At 35.7% G+C, this 21,340-nt stretch overlaps 1 protein-coding gene across 1 annotated transcript; it reads left to right on the plus strand.

Moving 5' to 3' along the window:
• The first annotated feature begins 2,658 nt into the window (after window positions 1–2,658).
• LOC120212650 lies at window positions 2,659–8,328 on the plus strand. Its single transcript, XM_039210881.1, has 9 exons — window positions 2,659–3,185; window positions 3,968–4,153; window positions 5,083–5,175; window positions 5,468–5,650; window positions 5,723–5,825; window positions 5,932–6,117; window positions 6,310–7,379; window positions 7,493–7,905; window positions 7,985–8,328. The coding sequence occupies exons 1-9, from the start codon at window positions 2,937–2,939 to the stop codon at window positions 8,043–8,045; spliced, it is 2,544 nt and encodes an 847-aa protein (XP_039066812.1). The 5' UTR covers window positions 2,659–2,936; the 3' UTR covers window positions 8,046–8,328.
• Window positions 8,329–21,340: the final 13,012 nt, after the last annotated feature.

The following is a 21,340-nucleotide window of genomic DNA, read 5'->3' on the forward strand; positions in this document are numbered from 1 at the left end:
CACTTTTTTTTTCTAATTTTGTTTCGATCGAATTGACCCAGGTAAGAGTGAGCCAAAAGTTTTGCTTTTATCACTTTGGTCCAATAATTAATCGTAAATTACTCTCATGACCACTTAACTATGAGTGGATTCTATTTTGACAACCAATCTTTTAATTTTATTAAAAAAAAAGTACGTAAACATGGTCTGAGGGACTTGAACAAGGGACTTTGAGGGGAGTGGAAAACATCCATCTCCCTCTCCTCTTCTCTCCTGGAAGCCTTTCACCTTGCATCTACTGACGAAACAATCTCCTCTTTTGACTTTAAGATCTTCATTTGTATCCTTCAAGACTTGTCTAATCATATCCTCACCGTTATAAATTTAACGGTGATTTGCTCGTGACATTTTTTATGATTAAATTACATCATTCATTGCTCAATTATCATCTCATTCTTATTTTAGTCATTAAAATTTATTTTTAAATTTAATTACTTAACTTTTAAATTACTCATAATTTAATCACTACAACTTTAAAATTTATTTTTTATTTTTAATTTTATATTAATAAAATGAAAAAATGTCATGTAAAAAACTATTAAAAAAAATAAATTAGAGTGGAATAGGAGCAATTTGAAAGTTGAGCGGTTAAATTGACAATTTTTAAACTTTAGTACCAAAATATGAGTGAGAATATAATTGATAGATAAATTGTGTAATTTACCCATAAAAATGCAGTGTAGTTAAATTTTTAATGATGAGGTACTGAAATGAAACAAAAATTAAATGTTAGGTATAATTTAAAAAAAATTAAAAATATAGATATTAAAATATACTAAAATTAATAATTTAAGTACTAAACACATAATTTATCTTATAAAATAATACGCAAATAGCTAATTCCATATCACCAAAAATAAACAAGAGACATAAAACACAGAGATGAGAAATGATTGATCCTCTATAAAGGCTAGATTCTATAGTTTTGTAATATTTTAAAAGGTATAATTAAAGGGTAAATCACAAAGATTAGTGTGCTCCTTAAAGTGAAGTGAGACATACGTATGTAAAAAGCATCAATAAAGTTTTATTTAAAATATAAGTTTTAAAAACATGGTCACTATCTTTCATCTGATGATTAAAATCGTATAAATTCCTCAAAACATTACACTCATATCTATGTTCGGTGAAGAATTACATTTTGTATATTGGATAAGTGTCTGCAACGAAGACTTAACATGTACACAAAGCAGAAAAGATTACTATAAGAACTTGTGTATCTAATATGAACTACGACTAAACACTTCCTCAGTTAACCATTTTCATAACAAAAAAAAAACAAGTACACATGTATTTATAATAAACCATGATCTAATTTAATTTTTATATGAAATCCTTTTAAAAAATCTAAGCCATGTACACACATCACTGAAGTGACAATAATTAAAAATCATGATTTTTTTAAAATGTAATGCAATCATACACTCATGATAGTCCAGATAAATAAAATTAAATAAAATAGAACAATAATATAACACTAGCATTAACACACATGCACTAAGTTGAGAGGTATAATAGAAAAGTCTACTAAATGATATGACTATCTAAACCAACAACGATATTGAACCAGATAATTTTTAAGTAATAAAATCATATAAATCTATTGCACGAGAGATGTTGGACTTAGTGGTACTCAATCAAAAGCAAAGCACGAGTGTTATCTTAAAATAAATTCTAAATCAATTATACACATGAAATCTATTAAATAAAAATAAAATATTAAAATTATAAATGCATGCTCAATTCATGACTTTCAAGTTAGAATTTGAAAACATAAATCACAAAAACAATAGTAATGTATAAGAAAGTCATGGTTAAGGTTATCTTCAGTTAAAGTCAACAGCTCAACTCAACTTAATCGGTTTGATTTGGTCTAATTCAAATTGGACCACTTTGATTTATGTTCTGATTTTGCACTTAGGAGCGATTCAAAAAATGAATTTAGCATGTTTGAGCATAATGACATTTCTACCTAAAAAGGGCTTTAAGAGTTATGGGCTTGGACCTGAGTTGGGTTCACTTAGAAACCGACTTACAAGGGTTCAATCCTCCTCAGTCAAGACTTGAGTTCGATTCACTGCGTTACTTCTATTCTCACTTTCCTTCAATACATTTTCTTTTCAATCAGGCAGTGATTATTTTATTAGAGATTATATTTATTAAATTGAATTAAAATTATGATTAAATTGATAAAATGTATAAATATTAAAAAAAATAAAATGAATTAAAAATTTTAAGTTGTCTAATTCATAAAATTGAAAGATTGATGATTAAGATAAAATCTACTCATAATTTGATGGTCATGAGTATAGATTAGCCTATAAAAATTGAATATTTGATATGGTAATTTTTTTGGATATGACAAATGTAATTAAAATCAAGATATTATTTTATAAAAAAAATCTTTTAATTTGATGTATTATTAACAAATTTAGGTAGTTAAAAGTAAAAATATTGATAATCATATTTATTTCAGAATGAACAAACAATAATTACGACACGGAGGAAAGATAAAAAAGGTAATTGGAAAAAGGAAATATTGAACATTAATCGACAAAATCTTTAATAAAAAAAAAAGAGGAAGAAGAAGAAAGAAAATAAATCTTTTAGATTCTACCTTTTACAACCATCAAAATTTCCCTCGGAAAGAATAGAATCCACAGTTTCACTGTCGTTTTATTGTAATTTCTCCTGCGTTTTGCTCCTTTCTCCCCTCTATTGAAGCCCTGATGCTCGTCCAAGATATCCAAAATTAAAAAGCAAATATCAAAGGGTTTTATATAAAGAAGGCGTTGAATTAGGGCGTCGGCGAATCGAAGCGCGTGACTGATCGGACGTTCTGTTGGGGCGTGAGGCGGGAAAATTGATTCCGGTTGGGAGGAGAGTGGGCTGTTTTGATGTTTTTGATGGGCGATCTCCGTGATTGGTCGCCTGAACGAAACGGCGTCGTCGAGGAAGAGAGGTCTTCATCGTCATCGTCTTCATCATCGAATCAAGCGGGGATTGCTCTTGAGTATTGGAAAAAGGCTGAGGAAGCGACGGAGGGGATCATAGCGCAGGTTCAACCAACTGTTGTTTCAGAAGACAGAAGAAAAGCGGTTATCGATTATGTTCAGCAATTACTTAAGAATTATCTTGGTTGCGAGGTCAGATAATCAAACATTAGTTAAACTTTTAATTATCATCATAATATGCTGTTGTCTTATTATGTTTAAGTGATAGAACATTAACATTGCCTAATTCGTGATTTAGTTGGAAATTAATGCTGTAGTTTTTTTATTTACTAGGATAATATTATTAAAATGGATTAGAATTTAAAGGAAACTCTTATGTAGTTTGTAGTAATAGGAACATGAATACCTTTTTAAGAGGAAGTGGGATTTTTACTTATTAATGAAATTAAATTGAAGAATGGTGGTGGCTGCTGTTTGTGCTCCTGCTTCAGGAACCTCATTGGTTGTAAGTGGTTTCCTTCGAATTGGAGCTCCTTTACTGTGGTAACAAACGCCCTTGGTAGATGAAAATTGTTTATAAGGCCTAATAGCTGTAGCAGATTACTTATCAACTAGGAGGGTGGCAGATAAGGCTATTAATAGAATGCTTTTGATTATTTGATATACTTTGGTCAAACTCATTCCATTTACATTAAATTACTTTATCAAGGTGATGTTTAAACTTAAACTTGTAGCAATTAATTGCAATTACGTTCGAGTGTAACAATCAGCTGGGAAAATTATTGTTTAATATTTGCAGTTTAAAGGAATATGGCTGTTGATGACAGAATATAAACATTTTATTTCAATAATATCTCTGGTGATATATGTCTCATTTCCCCCTATTTATCTATTTATTGCTCTGATCATGAATGTATGCATAATTAGTGAACAGTTTAGATAGATATTTATCATTTATCATGTATTTGTTACAGGTATTTCCATTTGGGTCAGTGCCCTTGAAGACCTATCTTCCTGATGGAGATATTGATTTGACGGCCTTCGGTGGCCTAAACTTTGAGGAGGCTCTGGCCAATGATGTATGTTCCGTCCTTGAAAGAGGAGACCATAACAAAGCTGCAGAGTTTGTGGTGAAGGATGTCCAATTGATTCGGGCTGAGGTTTTTTAACTTCCTAATATGTTTCTACAGATCTTTGCTTAGTGAAATTATCTCTTTTCTGCATGTGTAAGACACTAACCTGTTTATATTAGGTTTACTTAATCCCTTATTTTTTGTTCTTGACATTTACACCCTTTTTCATTTTGAATCTCCCAACCTTGATCATTTATTTTAGTGTCATTATTACATGGACACCTGAGCACAAATTTTTTTTTTGCATCCACATGTTTCTGTCATTTTGTTGAATTTTGTTTCTGGAAAATACGATGCCTAAATGATTTCTATGCTAAGATGGAGCATATATATAAGCTATCCCTATGAAGGATTTTCTCCAATTCAGTGTTATGTGCGTAAAGACTGCTATAATATGTTTCACTTTAGGCTTTGTCAATATTTGTCTGCTTCTTATTTGTAGTCTGGAGAAGTTCAGTTTACTATCAAATATAAATTGCAATTATATGATCAGAATTTGGAGAATGGTGACATAATTGTCTCTGTCATGCATCATTTTATTGTTAATTTTTTAGGGTAACGGTGAATACTGGGCATTGTTAATATCTCTAATGATGTGTAAGTTAAACTGTTACCAAATCTGAAGGTTGGATGTTTTGCAGAGACTTTTACCAAGCTTTAAACATCTAACTAAACAGATTATTGTGCATGAACAGATTATAGTGTTTATATGTAGAGTGATTGAAGTTATTCTCATTATACATATTATTGTGTGTCCATGGCCTTTTCAAAATTTGTGGGGTTTTTCTAGGAAAGGACTTTACCATATGTTTTCTTTATCATCCCAGATTCGATTGGTAGGCATAGTGGAAATGGTTGTATAGTCATTTTTTTTTTATTTTTACAATGTACATTTCATAAATCATTTGATACCATATGTTGTCGTTCATTTTAAAATTTGGCTTCTCTGGTGGCAGGTAAAGCTTGTGAAGTGTCTAGTGCAGAATATTGTGGTAGACATCTCTTTTAATCAGTTAGGGGGGCTATGTACCTTGTGCTTTCTTGAGCAGGTAGGTTAAATTATAGTAAGAATTTAGGAATGAAAGCCATCTACTATCAAGTTAATTGAGTTCATCTGCAAATAGAACCCAAAATAAAAATTGCTTCCCTCTCTTTCTCATTAATTAGATCATAATCAACTTCATCCCCTTCCTGCAATCATGTGCTAACATTTGTAGGTCTGTGTTAAAATTTAGATACGGATATAAGATTTCCGTTATGGGGGTGTATGCATCATATTGGTATTAAGCAGAATGTGTCCTTTTTCCCCTTTTCAAGCTAACATTCCTAGTAATGTTGCAGGTTGACCGTCTTATTGGAAAAGATCATCTATTTAAACGCAGTATTATACTAATAAAGGCTTGGTGCTACTATGAGAGTCGTATTCTTGGGGCTCATCATGGCTTGATTTCTACCTATGCTCTGGAGACTTTGGTGCTGTACATTTTCCATCTTTTCCACTCATCACTAGATGGTCCTTTAGCGGTGAGTGCTGCAGGAATTTTGGCAGTGTAAACTAATTGATCACATCAATGTAACTGATTGAATATGTTACAGGTTTTATATAAATTTTTGGATTACTTTAGCAAATTTGATTGGGAAAGCTACTGCATCAGTTTGAATGGCCCAATCCATATATCATCCCTGCCAGATTTTGTGGGTGAGCGACTTCATTTTGCTTTCATTCCCGATTGTATTCTACTTGATACATGATTAAGTTTCTTATGTCATTGGTCCTTTCTCTTCTTCCCTTTTTTTCCCTTCAGTTGAGACACCTGAAAATGGTGGGGGAGATTTTCTTCTCAGTGATGATTTTCTGAAGCAATGTGTGGAAATGTTCTCAGTTCCACCAAGAGCATTCGAGACTAATTCACGTACATTTCCACAAAAGCATCTAAATATAGTAGATCCTTTAAGAGAAAATAACAATCTTGGTCGTAGTGTGAGCAAAGGTAGAATCACTTGACAAATTCCTGCATTCTTTTCATTTGAAACTCAAATTTTTTGTCTTGAGGATGGCAGAAATATTTGTAAGCTAATGTGACAAAGGGACATTCATGTTATCCTCTTTTAATGGTTCTTTGGTGATTCTTGAACAAACTGAGGGATAAAAGGTCATTTATAATTTACCTTTTTCTCTGTAGGAAACTTTTTTCGTATAAGAAGTGCTTTCACTTACGGGGCTCGGAAGCTAGGGCGCATTCTTTCCCAGGCAGAAGAAAGCATAGCAGAAGAACTTTGTAAGTTTTTCTCAAACACTCTGGATAGGCATGGAAGCGGACAGAGGCCTGATGTTCAAGATCCCGCCCCGTTGTCCAGATTCTGTGGATTTGGTGCTACATCATCATTTTCAGGTGCAGACTCAGTTCAAGATCAAACCTTTTATGAATCAGAATCTTCAAATTCTACAAATGCTACAAGTGTTTCAGGAATCCATCCGTCATTAGACACTGAAGACCTGGCAACTTCCAAAATTCGAGGTCTTGTGATTTCAAATGATGCAAAGAAACCTTGCACTCCAAGTGCAGAGGGCAATATTTCTTCATCTGATAATGTATGGCATGCACCTCATCTCTATTTTTCTAGCTCATCTCTGGATAATGGAGATATAAAAAATGGAAATGAAGAAAGCAAACAGCCAGAAAGTTCTGGCTTTGCTGAAAAGAGCATAACTTCCAGTATTCTTCCAGCAACTTGGGAGTTGGGAACTAATGTACATGGTGATCTGATTGAGAAGCAGTTGGTTAATAGTCAAGGGGTTCAGTCCCCTGTTGGATTAAAGCACCATTCATTGATTTCAAATTCTGCTTGGTCATCTGAGAATCTATATCCTGCATATTCTGGTTATCCAACTTCCATTAGTGCTGCTGGAATTCAGGAAGCTTTGAGCTCATTGTCAGATCTCTGTGGGGATTATGATTCTCACTTTCAGAGTTTGAATTATGGTCGATGGTTCTATGGCTATGCCTTAAGTGCATCTGTTCCTCCAATTTCCTCATCTTTGGTTTCCCAGTTCCAGGGAAAAAATTCATGGGAGGTAATACGAAAGTTCGTGCAGTGGCAAAATGCAATTTCCCCGATGAACGCTAATGGTGTTGTTGCAGGGCAAGCCTACTACCCCATGAACCCTCCAATGCTACATGGTGCAAGCTTTGGAATGGACGAAATGCCAAAGCCTCGAGGAACAGGGACATACTTTCCTAATCCCAACACGGTATATACTCAATTGCTGGTATAATTTTTTTTGGCCAAGGGGGGGAAGGTGGTTAAATTTCTTCGTCAGGCCTCATCTTAGGGTGTTTTATATTAATATTTTTTTTGTTGCAGAACCATTACTGGGATAGATCCTTGACATCAAGTGGAAGAAGCCCTGCACCAGCAAGGTCTCCTCGTAACAATGGCCATTCCATTACATCCTTAGAAACAAGTTCACCAGAGAGAAGCAGTCATGAACTAGCACAGGTGCTGTCAGTAAATCAAGGTGGTAAAAAATTTGGGTCCTCGGAGCTTCGCCATTCTAGTTCTAAAAGAGTGTTATCCCGTAGTGCTAGTGGCCCAATACATCAGCCAGACAGGGTTGTAGAATTTGGGTCAATTGGGCCCCTACCGTTGGGTTCAACCTCTCCAGAAGGCAGCAAACAACTAAATCCAGGTTCTCCTCATGCTCAAAATTCAAGTGCAAGTCATCCACAAATAGGAATGCCGAGGCCAAAATCAGCTATGAGCATCAATCAGAACAGGTTTGAGAATAGAGTTTCATATTAAACCAAATGTTGCAGGGTATAAATATATCTGATTTTTTTCTCTTGTAACATGCAGGGTACTTGCACAATCATTCCATCTAAAGAATGAAGAAGATTTCCCACCTTTATCCATCTGACTGCGGACTAGTTAAAACTAACAAAGGACAGGCAGGCAGGCAGCCTGAGGTCCAGCACTCAGCTTGTGTGAGTACTTGGTTACTTTGAAAGCCATTTCCAAAGCTCTTTTGTGTATGGAGTTTGATTATCATTAGTAATATTTTTGTGTGGTTGGAAAGGTGGCATTTTGTACATTCTCACTAATTTTATATCCGTTTTAATCATCCTCGTAGTTGTAGCCCATGTACTTTATATAGTGAGCTGTTATTGTATAGGATTTGTGGAATTATGCCATTGTTTAATTTCTTGTCCCAGGTTTTGCAATATCTGATCCTGCTACTATAGACATAGATTAGATACTGTTATTGCCGATGTAATAAATAGTTATACTGCAAAATAGTAGTCCTTCTGAAGCGATTAATTTCTCTTTCTTTTTATGGGTATTGATATGGAACGTTAAATTACTGAAGATGTTCATTTTGAGCCACTAAGATTGAAAAATTCATGAAAAAAAATAAAAATTTTCCTGATTTACTCGGCTTCACACTTAATAAGAGTTATCCTCAAAAATTTATCCCTGTGAAATTACGAAGACCAAATACCACAATATATCAATGGGATTTTTAATCATTAAATTAAATTCTAACTCGTTGCTTTTTAATATCATTTCATATTTTTTTTATTTTTTATTTTATGCTCGTATTAACTATATTTCAAATTATTCGGATGAAAAATATATATTACTGTTGATGTATTTGAAGTAAACGTGACAGGGCAAAAAACAAGGTTCCAATCAATTTCATATACAGCATATATTAATGAGAAATTCAACAAAAATATTATTACAGCCTTAGAGGATACCTAATAGGCACACGCTTGGTCAACCCCTCCACAGTACACTTGTACAGCTATGGGACGTTATTATTATTATTACTAAAATGATTTAAAAATAAAAATGAAAAGGTTGTAATTTTGTCAACTTTTCGCTTGGTCAACCCCTCTTCAAAACTCTAAATTTGTTTCTAGACCGACTCTAACATCTATACTTATAAAAATTGTCTCTATTGAGTTGAGAACTGGATGTGATTGTTTAAAGGTCTATACGAGTGTGAGATGTAAAATTTTTATTATGCAGATTAATGTCATTGTAAAGAGAACAAAACTTAATTAAATTTATTTTTTTTATTTGACCCGATTGAATGTTTATCTATACCCGTAAGTTGGTAATGCAAGTAAAATAATATCATCAGTAACCAAAATTGGAGAATATAAAAAAAATGTGTTGCCTTAGAGAACAAAAATAATAAAAAAGAAAGTGGAAGAAACTTTACACAGACTGCATTAATCTCTATAATAATAAATTTACATCGTATGTTTGTCTTCTAAACAATCACTTCCAAAATTTAATCTCAATCGTAAAGACAAATTTTATATAAAGTGAAGAATTCAAAAATACTTTTAAGTATATATATATATATAGATTTTGAACGGGATAGGCATATATAAGTTAATATCATAAATTTTTTTAAGGGGATGGACATCGTGATTAAAATAAGTAATTAACTCTAAACTCATACCCTAAACTTCAAATAATAAACCACAAACCCTAAACCTAAAGTTTAGAACTTAAACTTTGAATCTTAACTCTAAAAAGAAACAAATATTATTTTAGTGTGAGTTAAAGAAATATTTATTTATGAGATATAAAATTTAATTAAATCAACATTATTTACTTATTCAAATCTAATGGCTATAAATTAGTGTAAAACTTATTAATTTTACATAGTGTAAATTATATATATAAGGTTATGATCCACTTATACTGTATAAATCTTTTTTTAGTTTGACACATTTTTAGGATCGTTGGATTGAGGGAAATCAAAGGTTGAGATTAACTCATTGTTTTTTCAGTTAATATCTTCTCATTTCCAACTATTAATCTCAGCATTTAATTTCTCTTATCTAATAGTCCTAAAAAGGGGTAAAATTAAAAGAGTTTTACACAATATAATTGGATCATGCCCCATGTATATATAGACATAAGATTTTATAGTAGAGAGGAGTGAATAAAATTTTAAGAGACAAATTTATAAACTTTAGGATGATATAAATAAATTATCGGTATAAAAATATAAAGAATTATATAAATTACATGAGAATTTAAAATTTTTAGATAACAATCTCTGCCAATTATCTCTATCCATCCGTTTGTATAATTGAGTCTAAGCTTTAAAGAAACCCATATTCTTTTTAATAATTGAGTCTAAAATTCTTTTATAAAGGAAAAAAAACTAAAATTAAATAAATATTAAGATGAAAAAAAATATTAGAATAAAATGCATATAAAATATTGTATAATCTAAAGTGATTATTATAATTAAACTTTTATAACGGTTTTAAGAAAATAAATAAAATGCATGATAATTTCATGATCTCATCATATTTTCAAGGCGACTTCTCATATTGTTTGCATGCATGTTATCTGGCAGCTACGCAATATCGAACACAAAAGTGGTAAAAAAATCGCCATACACACATGACAAAATCATAAATCAGTGTACAATCAACATATTTTTAAAAAAACCGTCGTAAAATTCTAACGAGATGCTCAAATTACTATAGCAATTAAAATAATATTTAGAACATTTTATTCAAATATTTTTTTCGTCATAATATTCCAGCAATTTGAAGAAAAAAAAGTTAGAACATGAACAGTTCCATCACCCATGGCAAAATAAAAATAAGTAAAAACTAGAGTTTGTCAAATTGCGTCAGTTGAGACTTGTTAATTGAAGGAAGAGGGGACCTCGACGCATCGCACCAAAATATAAACTCTAACCGGTCAGCTTCTCTCATCTTCTTTTTTGTATACTTTGAGTTTCACAACCAAGCCTTGTTGAGATTCAAGGTTTTAATGGAGATTTACAGAAAATGTATATTATATTTTCAATGTACCAGCCAGTGTTATATACACATTTGTACCGCTGAGCTGGCTGCAACTTCACATCAGTTTTAACAACCTTAACCAAATTTTAACAACATCCTAACAGCTTACTAACAACCACTAACCAACTCACGCATACATTCATACATTCATACCAACTCACGCATGTTGAAATGTCAAAGCTTGGAAAATTGGTTCAAGTTAGGCACCTAATATTGCAATGTCAAAATTAGGTGCAACAATGTCAAAATTAGGTGCAATAATGTTTGAAAATTAAATGGGTAAATTATAAACTTTAGTCACTAAACTTTAGGGTATTTATAAGATTAGTCCTTAAGTTTCAACTATAAATACCCTAGCTCATTTAGCTTCAAAACCATCCCAAAGCATTCTAGCTTTCTTCCAATACTAGAGAGAATTTAGAGAGTTTCTTGAGAGTTGTTTTCTCCTTTTTTATCAAGAGAGAATTATCATTGTTTTCTCCTTGGTAGATCGAGAGAGGTTGTAACTCCTATTTTCTCATAGTGAAATTCTTCTACCGTTGCTCGTGGTTTTTACCCTATATTATTCAGGGGTTTTCCACGTAAATTTTGTGTCTCTTTTATCTTCATTTTTATTTTCTCAAATTATCAGTTGCGATTTTGCTCTATCCGATAGCCGTCTTCCGCAACAATTGGTATCCGAGCTAGATTAGAGTGTGTAATATCAGCTTATTGTCTTTGTGGTTGCCACCAAAAGATGGATCCTCCAACATAAGAAAATAAGAAGTTATTACCCATTCTTTGAAGGTTCCAGAGAATTATTCACGATAGTGAAATAGTGGGAGCTATCCGTAAACGAAGCAATGGCAACGAAATTTGATATTAAAAAGTTCAATGGGAGAAATTTCTCATTGTGGAAATTGAAGATGAAGGCTATCCTAAGGAAAGACGGATGTCTAGCGGCTATCAATGAAAGGCCGGTGGATTTCGCAGATGACATCAAATGGAACGAGATGGACGGGAATGTTATGTCAAACTTTCATCTAGCATTAGCAGATGAAGTATTGTCAAGCATCGAGGAGAAGAAGACAGCTAAGGAGATATGGGATCATCTCATCAAATTGTACGAGGCCACATCGCTGCACAATAAAATTTTCCTTAAGAGGAAATTGTACACTCTCCGTATGCCAGAATCTACTTCAGTGACGGAGTACTTAAATACACTGAACACCTTATTTTCTCAGCTTACATCCTTAAGCTGTATAATAGGAGAACAAGAACGTGCTGAACTTCTACTTCAAAGTCTACCGGATTCTTACGATCAACTCATCATCAACTTGACAAACAGTAATGTCACCAGTCTAGTCTTCGATGACGTTGCAGTTGCTGTTCTACAAGAAGAAAATCGGCGCAAGAATAAGGAAGACAGACAAGTAAATCTGCAACAAGCAGAAGCGTTGACAACAACGAGAGGGAGATCAACAGAACGTGGCCAAAACAGCAGTCATAAACATGGTAGATCGAAGTCGAGGAGCAAGAAGAATTTAAAGTGCTACAATTGTGGAAAGAAGGGTCACTTGAAGAAGGATTGTTGGAGTCTAAATAAAAACTCCAATCCACAAGGCAATACCGCAAACACTTCAGATGATGGAGATGCTCTATGCTGTGAAGCGTCAACCACCGTGGAAGGCAGAAAAAGATTTGCAGATATATGGCTCATTGATTCGGGAGCGACATATCACATGACCTCAAGAAGAGAATGGTTCCATCATTATGAACCTGTCTCAGGAGGATCTGTGTATAGTTGTAATGATCATGCCTTAGAGATCGTTGGTGTGGGAACCATCAAATTGAAGATGTATGATGGAACAATTAAAGTTGTTCGAGATGTGCGGTACGTGAAAGGTCTGAAGAAAAATTTATTATCCTACGGATTGTTGGATAATAATGCTAGCAAGATTGAAACACAGAAAGGAATCATGAAGGTGTTCCGTGGAGCGCTTGTGGTGCTGAAAGGTGAAAAGATAGCTGCAAACTTGTACATGCTGAAGGGAGAGACATTGCTAGAAGCAGAAGCCTCTGTTGCCTCATGTAGTTCAGATTCTGCAATGCTATGGCATAAGAAACTTGGACACATGTCAGAACAAGGAATGAAAGTCCTTGTGGAGCAAAAGCTACTTCCAGGCTTAACAAAGGTATCACTTCCTTTGTGTGAGCATTGCATAACAAGTAAGCAGCACCGGTTGAAATTCAACACATCAAATTCTAGAGGCAAAAGTGTTCTAGAATTGGTTCACTCTGACGTATGGCAAGCACCAGTAACGTCCCTAGGTGGAGCAAAATACTTTGTCTCATTTATTGATGACTACTCCAGGAGATGTTGGGTGCACCCTATTAAGAAGAAGTCAGACGTGTTTTCAACTTTCAAAAACTTCAAAGCGCGGGTGGAACTTGATTATGGAAATAAGATCAAGTGTTTCAGAACAGATAATGGAGGAGAATACACAAGCGAAGAATTTGATGACTTTTGCAGGAAAGAAGGCATCAAAAGACAGTTCACAGTGGCGAACACTCCTCAACAAAATGGAGTGGCAGAGCGGATGAATAGAACCTTGTTAGAAAGAACAAGAGCAATGTTGAGGGACGCAGGCCTAGAAAAATCATTCTGGGCAGAAGCAGTCAATACCGCATGTTATTTGGTGAATCGAGCTCCATCAACTGCAATAGAGCTGAAGACACCAATGGAGATATGGACTGGTAAACCAGTTGATTATTCAAACCTCCATGTATTTGGAAGTATTGTGTACGTGATGTACAATGCCCAAGAAATTTCAAAGCTGGATCCAAAATCCAGAAAATGCAAATTCTTGGGGTATGCTGATGGAGTAAAGGGGTATCGCTTGTGGGATCCCACTGCCCGCAAAGTGATCATTAGCAGGGATGTTATCTTTGTAGAAGATAAGCTACAAAGAAAAGAAGACAATGACAGCGCTGAAAAGTCAGAGACTACACAAATACATGTAGAAAAGGAGTTTGAACAAGGAGATTCTTCTGAAGCAGAACCAGCACATGATGAACAAGAACCAGAGAGTTCTGAAGCTCCAACAACTCGTCAATCAGATCGTGTGAGAAGACGTCCCAATTGGCACTCAGATTATGTTATAGAATGAAATGTTGCATACTGTCTTTTAACAGAGGACAGTGAGCCATCAACATATTAGGAGGCAATAAACAGCTCAGATGCTTCACTGTGGATGATGGCGATGCAAGAAGAAATAGAAGCCCTTCATAAAAATAATACATGGGACCTTGTGCCACTACCATAAGGAAGGAAGCCAATTGGTAACAAATGGGTTTTCAAAATCAAGCGAAATGGTGACGATCAAGTGGAGAGGTATCGTGCAAGACTGGTGGTCAAAGGATATGCTCAGAAAGAAGGTATTGATTTCAATGAAACTTTTTCTCCTGTTGTTCGACTAACAACAGTTCGAGTAGTCTTGGCAATGTGTGCTACATTGAATTTACATCTGGAACAACTAGATGTTAAAACAGCTTTTCTTCATGGAAATCTTGAAGAAGAGATTTATATGCTCCAGCCTGAAGGTTTTGAAGAAGACGAAAAGAAGAACTTGGTTTGCAGGTTAAACAAATCTATGTACGGTCTAAAGCAGGCGCCGAGGTGTTGGTATAAGAGATTTGATTCCTTCATTATGTGCCTTGGATACAACAGACTTAATGCAGACCCTTGTGCTTATTTCAAGAGGTCTGGTGATAACGATTTTGTTATATGCTGTTGTATGTGGATGACATGTTGGTTGCAGGACCCAACAAAGATCATATTGAAGAATTGAAGGCACAACTGGCTAGGGAATTTGAAATGAAGGACTTGGGATCAGCAAACAAGATTCTAGGGATGCAAATTCACCGAGACAGAAGTAATAGGAAGATTTGGCTTTCACAAAAGAATTACTTGAAGAAAATCTTGTCACGATTTAGCATGCAAGATTGTAAGCCAATTTCTACCCCTCTTCCTATTAACTTCAAATTATCCTCCAGTATGAGTCCTAGCAGTGAAGAAGAGAGGATGGAGATGTCTCGAGTACCGTATGCATCAGCAGTGGGAAGTTTAATGTTCGCTATGATATGCACAAGACCAGACATTGCACAAGCAGTGGAAGTGGTTAGTCGGTACATGGCGAATCCAGGCAAAGAGCATTGGAATACAGTAAAGAGGATCCTAAGATACATCAAAGGGACCTCAAATGTTGCATTATGTTATGGAGGATCAAACTTACTAATTAATGGGTATGTAGATTCTGACTATGCAGGGGATTTGAATAAAAGCAAATCTACTACAGGATATGTGTTCAAAGTTGTTGGTGGAGCTGTAAGCTGGGTTTCAAAATTGCAGTCAGTTGTGGCTACGTCCACAACAGAGACAGAATATGTAGAAGCTACACAAGCCAGTAAAGAAGCAATTTGGTTGAAGATGCTATTGGAGGAGCTTGGGCACAATCAAGAGTATGTCTCTCTGTTTTGTGACAGTCAAAGCGCCTTGCATCAAGCAAGGAATCCATCATTTCATTCAAGGACTAAGCACATACAAGTTTAGTACCATTTCATTCGTGAAAAGGTGGAAGAAGGAACGGTAGATATACAGAAGATCCATACCAAAGACAACATAGCAGATTTCATGACGAAGGCGATCAACGCTGATAAATTTACCTGGTGTCGATCCTTCTGTGGCCTGTCAGAGACGTAAGCAACATGATGGTACAAGGTAGAAAGAATGGTGTGAAGATATGATTGTTCCAATCAAATCTTCAAGTGGGAGATTGTTGAAATGTCAAAGCTTGGAAAATTGGTTCAAGTTAGGCACCTAATATTGCAATGTCAAAATTAGGTGCAACAATGTCAAAATTAGGTGCAATAATGTTTGAAAATTAAATGGGTAAATTATAAACTTTAGTCACTAAACTTTAGGGTATTTATAAGATTAGTCCTTAAGTTTCAACTATAAATACCCTAGCTCATTTAGCTTCAAAACCATCCCAAAGCATTCTAGCTTTCTTCCAATACTAGAGAGAATTTAGAGAGTTTCTTGAGAGTTGTTTTCTCCTTTTTTATCAAGAGAGAATTATCATTGTTTTCTCCTTGGTAGATCGAGAGAGGTTGTAATTCTTATTTTCTCATAGTAAAATTCTTCTACCGTTGCTCGTGGTTTTTACCCTATATTATTCAGGGGTTTTCCACGTAAATTTTGTGTCTCTTTTATCTTCATTTTTATTTTCTCAAATTATCAGTTGCGATTTTGCTCTATCCGATAGCCGTCTTCCGCAACAACGTATACATTCATACATGCATACTCTCATGCATAGCTAATATTCTAATATTCTCCCACCTCCTTCGACTCCTTCTTCCTTTATTGACAAGGAAATACACGCAGTTGATCTCTGAAAACTTCAAATGCTCCATTTGTCAGCGACTTGGTGAGCCCGTCTGCCACTTGATGACACGATGGAACGCAGTTAACCTGAAGTTGTTTAGCTACAACTTTCTCACGAATGAAATGCACATCCATATCAACATGTTTTGACTGTGCATGGTACACTGGATTTGTACTTAATGCAACATCACTTGTATTATCACACCAAATAACAGGTGTACTTCGATTTTCTACTCCTAGCTCACCTAATAACGAGCTCATCCAAGTAACTTCAGCAGCAGCCTCAACAACACTTCGATATTCAGCCTTCATCGTAGACCTGGAGACAATTTTCTGTTTCCTCGAACACCAAACTATAGGGCACGCACCAAGAAACACTACATGACCAGATAATGACCGTCGGTCATCAAGGCTGCCACCCCAATCGGCATCAGCAATTGCCACAACGTCTAGTGCTTTGCTAGCACATGTAAACATGAGACAATAATTCAATGTTCCAGCTAAATACCGAAGTATTCTTTTTACTGCAGCCAAATGTAACTCACGTGGAGCATGCATGTACTGAGCTGCCTTGTTGACACTGAAGGCAACATCCAGTCTCGTATGGCAAACATACAAAAGAGCACCAACAATGCTACGATATTCTCGAGCATTTGTTAGCAGCTCACCAGCTTCTTGAGTCAATTTTGGAGCACCTATCATCGGGGTTGCTATTGGTGTGGCACTTAGTAAATTCGTCCTTTTCGACAGTTCAAGTATATATTTATTCTGAGACAACACCAAGAACTCTTTGCTGCGTTTGACTTCAATACCCAGAAAGTAGGACAACTCTCCTAAATCCTTTAAGGAGAACTCCTGGTTTAATGTTTGCACCACTCCATCAATGACATGAGAAGAAACACTAGTAAGGATGATATCATCAACATAAACAAGAATATATGTAAAACAACCTCTATCATTCTTAACAAACAGTGAAACATCAACTCAAGATTCACTAAACCCCAACCGAACCAAACTGGCTTTAAGTTTATCATGCCAGTTCCTTGGTGCTTGTCGAAGTCCATACAGTGCTTTGTTAAGTTTGCACACAAGCAAACTCCCATCAGCAGCATACTCCTCAAACCCAGGTGGCTGCTGTATAAACACATCCTCGGCGAGATCACTATTCAAGAAAGCATTATTCACATCAGCTTGTCTTATTGGCCAATTCCTTGTAACAACAATTGATAACACTGTATTCAATGTGGCAAACTTAATAACAGGACTATATGTTTCTTTGAAATCACAACCAGACACTTGTGAATATCCTTTTGCAACAAGCCGAGCTTTGTGTCTTTCAACAATCCCATCAGGCTTCTTTTTTATTCGAAATAACCACCTGCATCCAACCACCTCACGTTCTGCAGGCATCTTAACAATTGACCATGTATTGTTCTTCTCTAGTGCATCAAACTCAGCCTAAACAGTTTCTCTCCAGCTAGAGTTTTTAAGTGCCTCATAAATATTGCTTGGAACTTCACTCACAACAGTAGAAGTAAAAGCCTTTGGCTTAAATATGCCACACTTACTTCTTGTCATCATCGCATGACTATTCACTTGTGCACCACTCATATTTCCTGCACCTACTTCAGAAGGATTCAACTTGTGAGCATCATCATGTGTACTGGCAACCTCATTCTGTGCAGTATTACCAGCATTTTGATCAGTAAATGAAAATTCACTTGACATTTGTTGCTCAACACTTGGCACATTATTAGCAGCCTCCCATATCCTGGGACCTGAACTGGCAGTATGTAAACTACTTGAATCACCATTAGTATTGACTACTAAATCATGATCAGACCTAGTGGTGCATCTCTCACCTTGAAGTCTGCTAACATCAGTAACAATTTGTATTGAACCAGGTGACCTGCTGATATTTGATGAGGCAGGTATTTGAGCACATTTCTTTGCAAACGAAAACTGCATTTCATCAAACACCACATGTTTTGTTATATAGATTCGACCATCATCATCAAGGCATTGAAATCCCTTATGATGAGTGCTATAGCCTAAAAAAGTGCAGGGTTTGGACCTAAAATCCAACTTGTGCTTCAAGTATAGTCTCAAGTGAGAAAATCAAAGGCAGCCAAACACTCTTAGTTGTCCATAATCAGGTTTTCGATGAAACAACTTCTAGAATGGTGAAGCTCCATGCAAGACCCTTGTAAGAAGCCTGTTAATCAAATGAACTGTAGTAACCACTATATAAACCCAAAATTTAACAGGCATTGATGCTTGAACAAGCAACACCAGAGCAAGTTCTATAACATGGCGATGCTTGCGTTCAACCACCCCATTTTGCTCAAAGGTATGTGGATATGTAAGCTTGTGTGTAATGCTTTCTTTCAACAGATAACTCGATAACCTGCGATATTCACATCCCTAATCACTTTGAACACCCTTGATAGGCAAATCAAACTACACCTTAATCATTTGCTGGAACATTTTGAATGCACTGATTGCTTGAGCTTTGTCTGTGAGCAAATAAAACCATGAATGCCTGGTGCATGCATCGAAAAAGGTGACATAGTACTTATAACCATTCGAAACAACATGTGAGGGTCCCCAAAGGTCTATAATTATTAACTGGAAAAGAGTAGCATACACGGTTGTAGAAGCATGAAATGGTAATTTATGGCTCTTTCCCATATGGCATGCAATACACGTTTTATTAACACTTGAAGGAAGAATTACATTTAGTTCCTTACAAACTTTTACTAAGCTATCATACGATGGATGTCCCAAACGCTGATGCCACAAGTCATACACAGATGTAGACAGCTGTGTTGAGTAACTTTCTGCCTTGGACCTATCTTCAAGCGATGAATCAACAACAAAAGAATATAAGCCATCATCTTCCTTCCCTCGAAGTAAAATTGAACAAGTCTTCTTATCACGAACACAACACTCATGCGCATGGAATTTAAAGAAAACGTTGTTATCCATAGCAAGCTTTGTCACTGAGAGTAGATTCGTGGTTATTCTTGGCACATGCAACAAGTCGGTTAATAACAATACACGAGATGATGTATATAGAGGAGATCTACCAACATATTTAACATCTAATGCACCACCATCACCAACTATTAATTTACCTGGATTGTTAAAATCCACTGTTTGTGAGATATTCATGCCATCAGAAGTGACATTGTGTGTGGCACCCGAATCCACAACCCAGTGTTCACGAGCAGCTTGTGGCTAGTGCTGCAATCACATCTAGTATACTTACTGTTATTAGCAGCATAGTAAGCATTTCCTGATTCATTCTTTGAATAAGAGTTACTCTTGGTTGTAACTCCAGGAAAGTCTTCATCAAATCGATGCCAACATCGATCAACTAAATGGCCATTCTTTCCACACAATTGGCATTGCAGCCAAGACCAACCCCGACCTCGACCAGCCGATCGACCACACAAGTACATTTGATGAGACACATCATTACGATCAGATTGATTTTCATTCTTACCTGACACTTGCCCTTGAACCATATGCGCACTCATAGGAAGTGACTCAAACGGATCACAGAATCCTGCTAGTTGAGTCTCAGCATCCAGCAACATGGTGTAAATAGTGTCAAGAGACACTGACTCACACATAGTTGTTATTACAACCACAAACGGTTGGTACTCATGAGGTAACCCCTTTAGAATGCTCGCAACATGCACTGCTTGAGACATAGCACTGCCACACGATGCTAATGCATCACACACTTCTTTAACTCGAGTGAGATAAACTCTCATGGACTCATCTCCTTTCTTAAGAGACAGAAGCTTGTAGTGCAAGCTAATGACAGCCGTTGTAGATCTATTTGAGAAGAATTGAAGTATCGTGCTCCACACTGCAGAGGTCGTTTCATCACCCACAAATTGAGGTAGCAGTTGTGGACTGATTGTTGACAGCAGCCAGGACGCAAGAGCACTGTCCCGAGTCACATACTCTTCATACAAATCGTTTGATACAACCTCACCAGAGTCACTAACCACCATTTACGACGGAGCAGTCATCGAGCTAGTGAGAAGCTGTTCTAGTCTATGGTTGCGAACGGTGAGAAACACTTGTTGTTTCCACAACAGAAAATTGGCTTCATCAAGAATGACATTGACTTTTTTATTGGAGAACGTCTTAGCATTCCTCAATACATTCTCCATTGAAGAAGCGAACTGATCAATACTCATTATGATGATTCTTTTTCAAGCAGCGAAAGCACAAGAAAATGGCCCGGATCGTCTAGCGAAAGATACCATGTTGAGATTCAAGGTTTTAATGGAGATTTACATAAAATGTATATTATATTTTCAATGTACCAGCCAGTGTTATATACACATTTGTACCGCTGAGCTGGCTGCAACTGCACGACAGTTTCAACAACCTTAACCAAATTCTAACAGCATCCTAACAGCCACTAACCAGCTCACGCATACATTCATACATGCATACTCTCATGCATAGCTAATATTCTAATAAGCCTTCATCACCATTGTTATTTCCTTGTTCATCTGCAACTTCTGAAAATCTCAGTCCTTTTTTATCTTTAATTGCATCTGAACCTCAAAATTTTATAATTGGGATTGGTAGAAATGGTGATGTCAAAGCGTAGACATAGGTTTTTCAAGTTCAGAATTCTAGTTTCTTGCCGTATTCAAATTCCCAGTTCATTTCAGTTTTAGAATTTTTCTTCTTTGAATCCCCAGAAAACGGTTCTCCTTCACAAAACAGGAATTTCATATCATTTCCTCAATCAAAAGCCTTTTCTCTAATAGATATTCTTGAATATTGTGTTTATCTCTGGAAAATAGACTAAATGGTTTCCAAGGACTACTAGTTCTTACGTGCAGTTGTGGAAATGGCTTGGATTATGCTGTGTGTGGATTACTCGAGGCTTTTTTGGTTATTACTTGGAGT

Source organism: Hibiscus syriacus, unplaced genomic scaffold (assembly GCF_006381635.1).
Source record: "Hibiscus syriacus cultivar Baekdansim isolate YM2019G1 unplaced genomic scaffold, ASM638163v2 tig00110015_pilon, whole genome shotgun sequence".
NCBI classification, from domain to species: Eukaryota; Viridiplantae; Streptophyta; class Magnoliopsida; order Malvales; family Malvaceae; genus Hibiscus; species Hibiscus syriacus.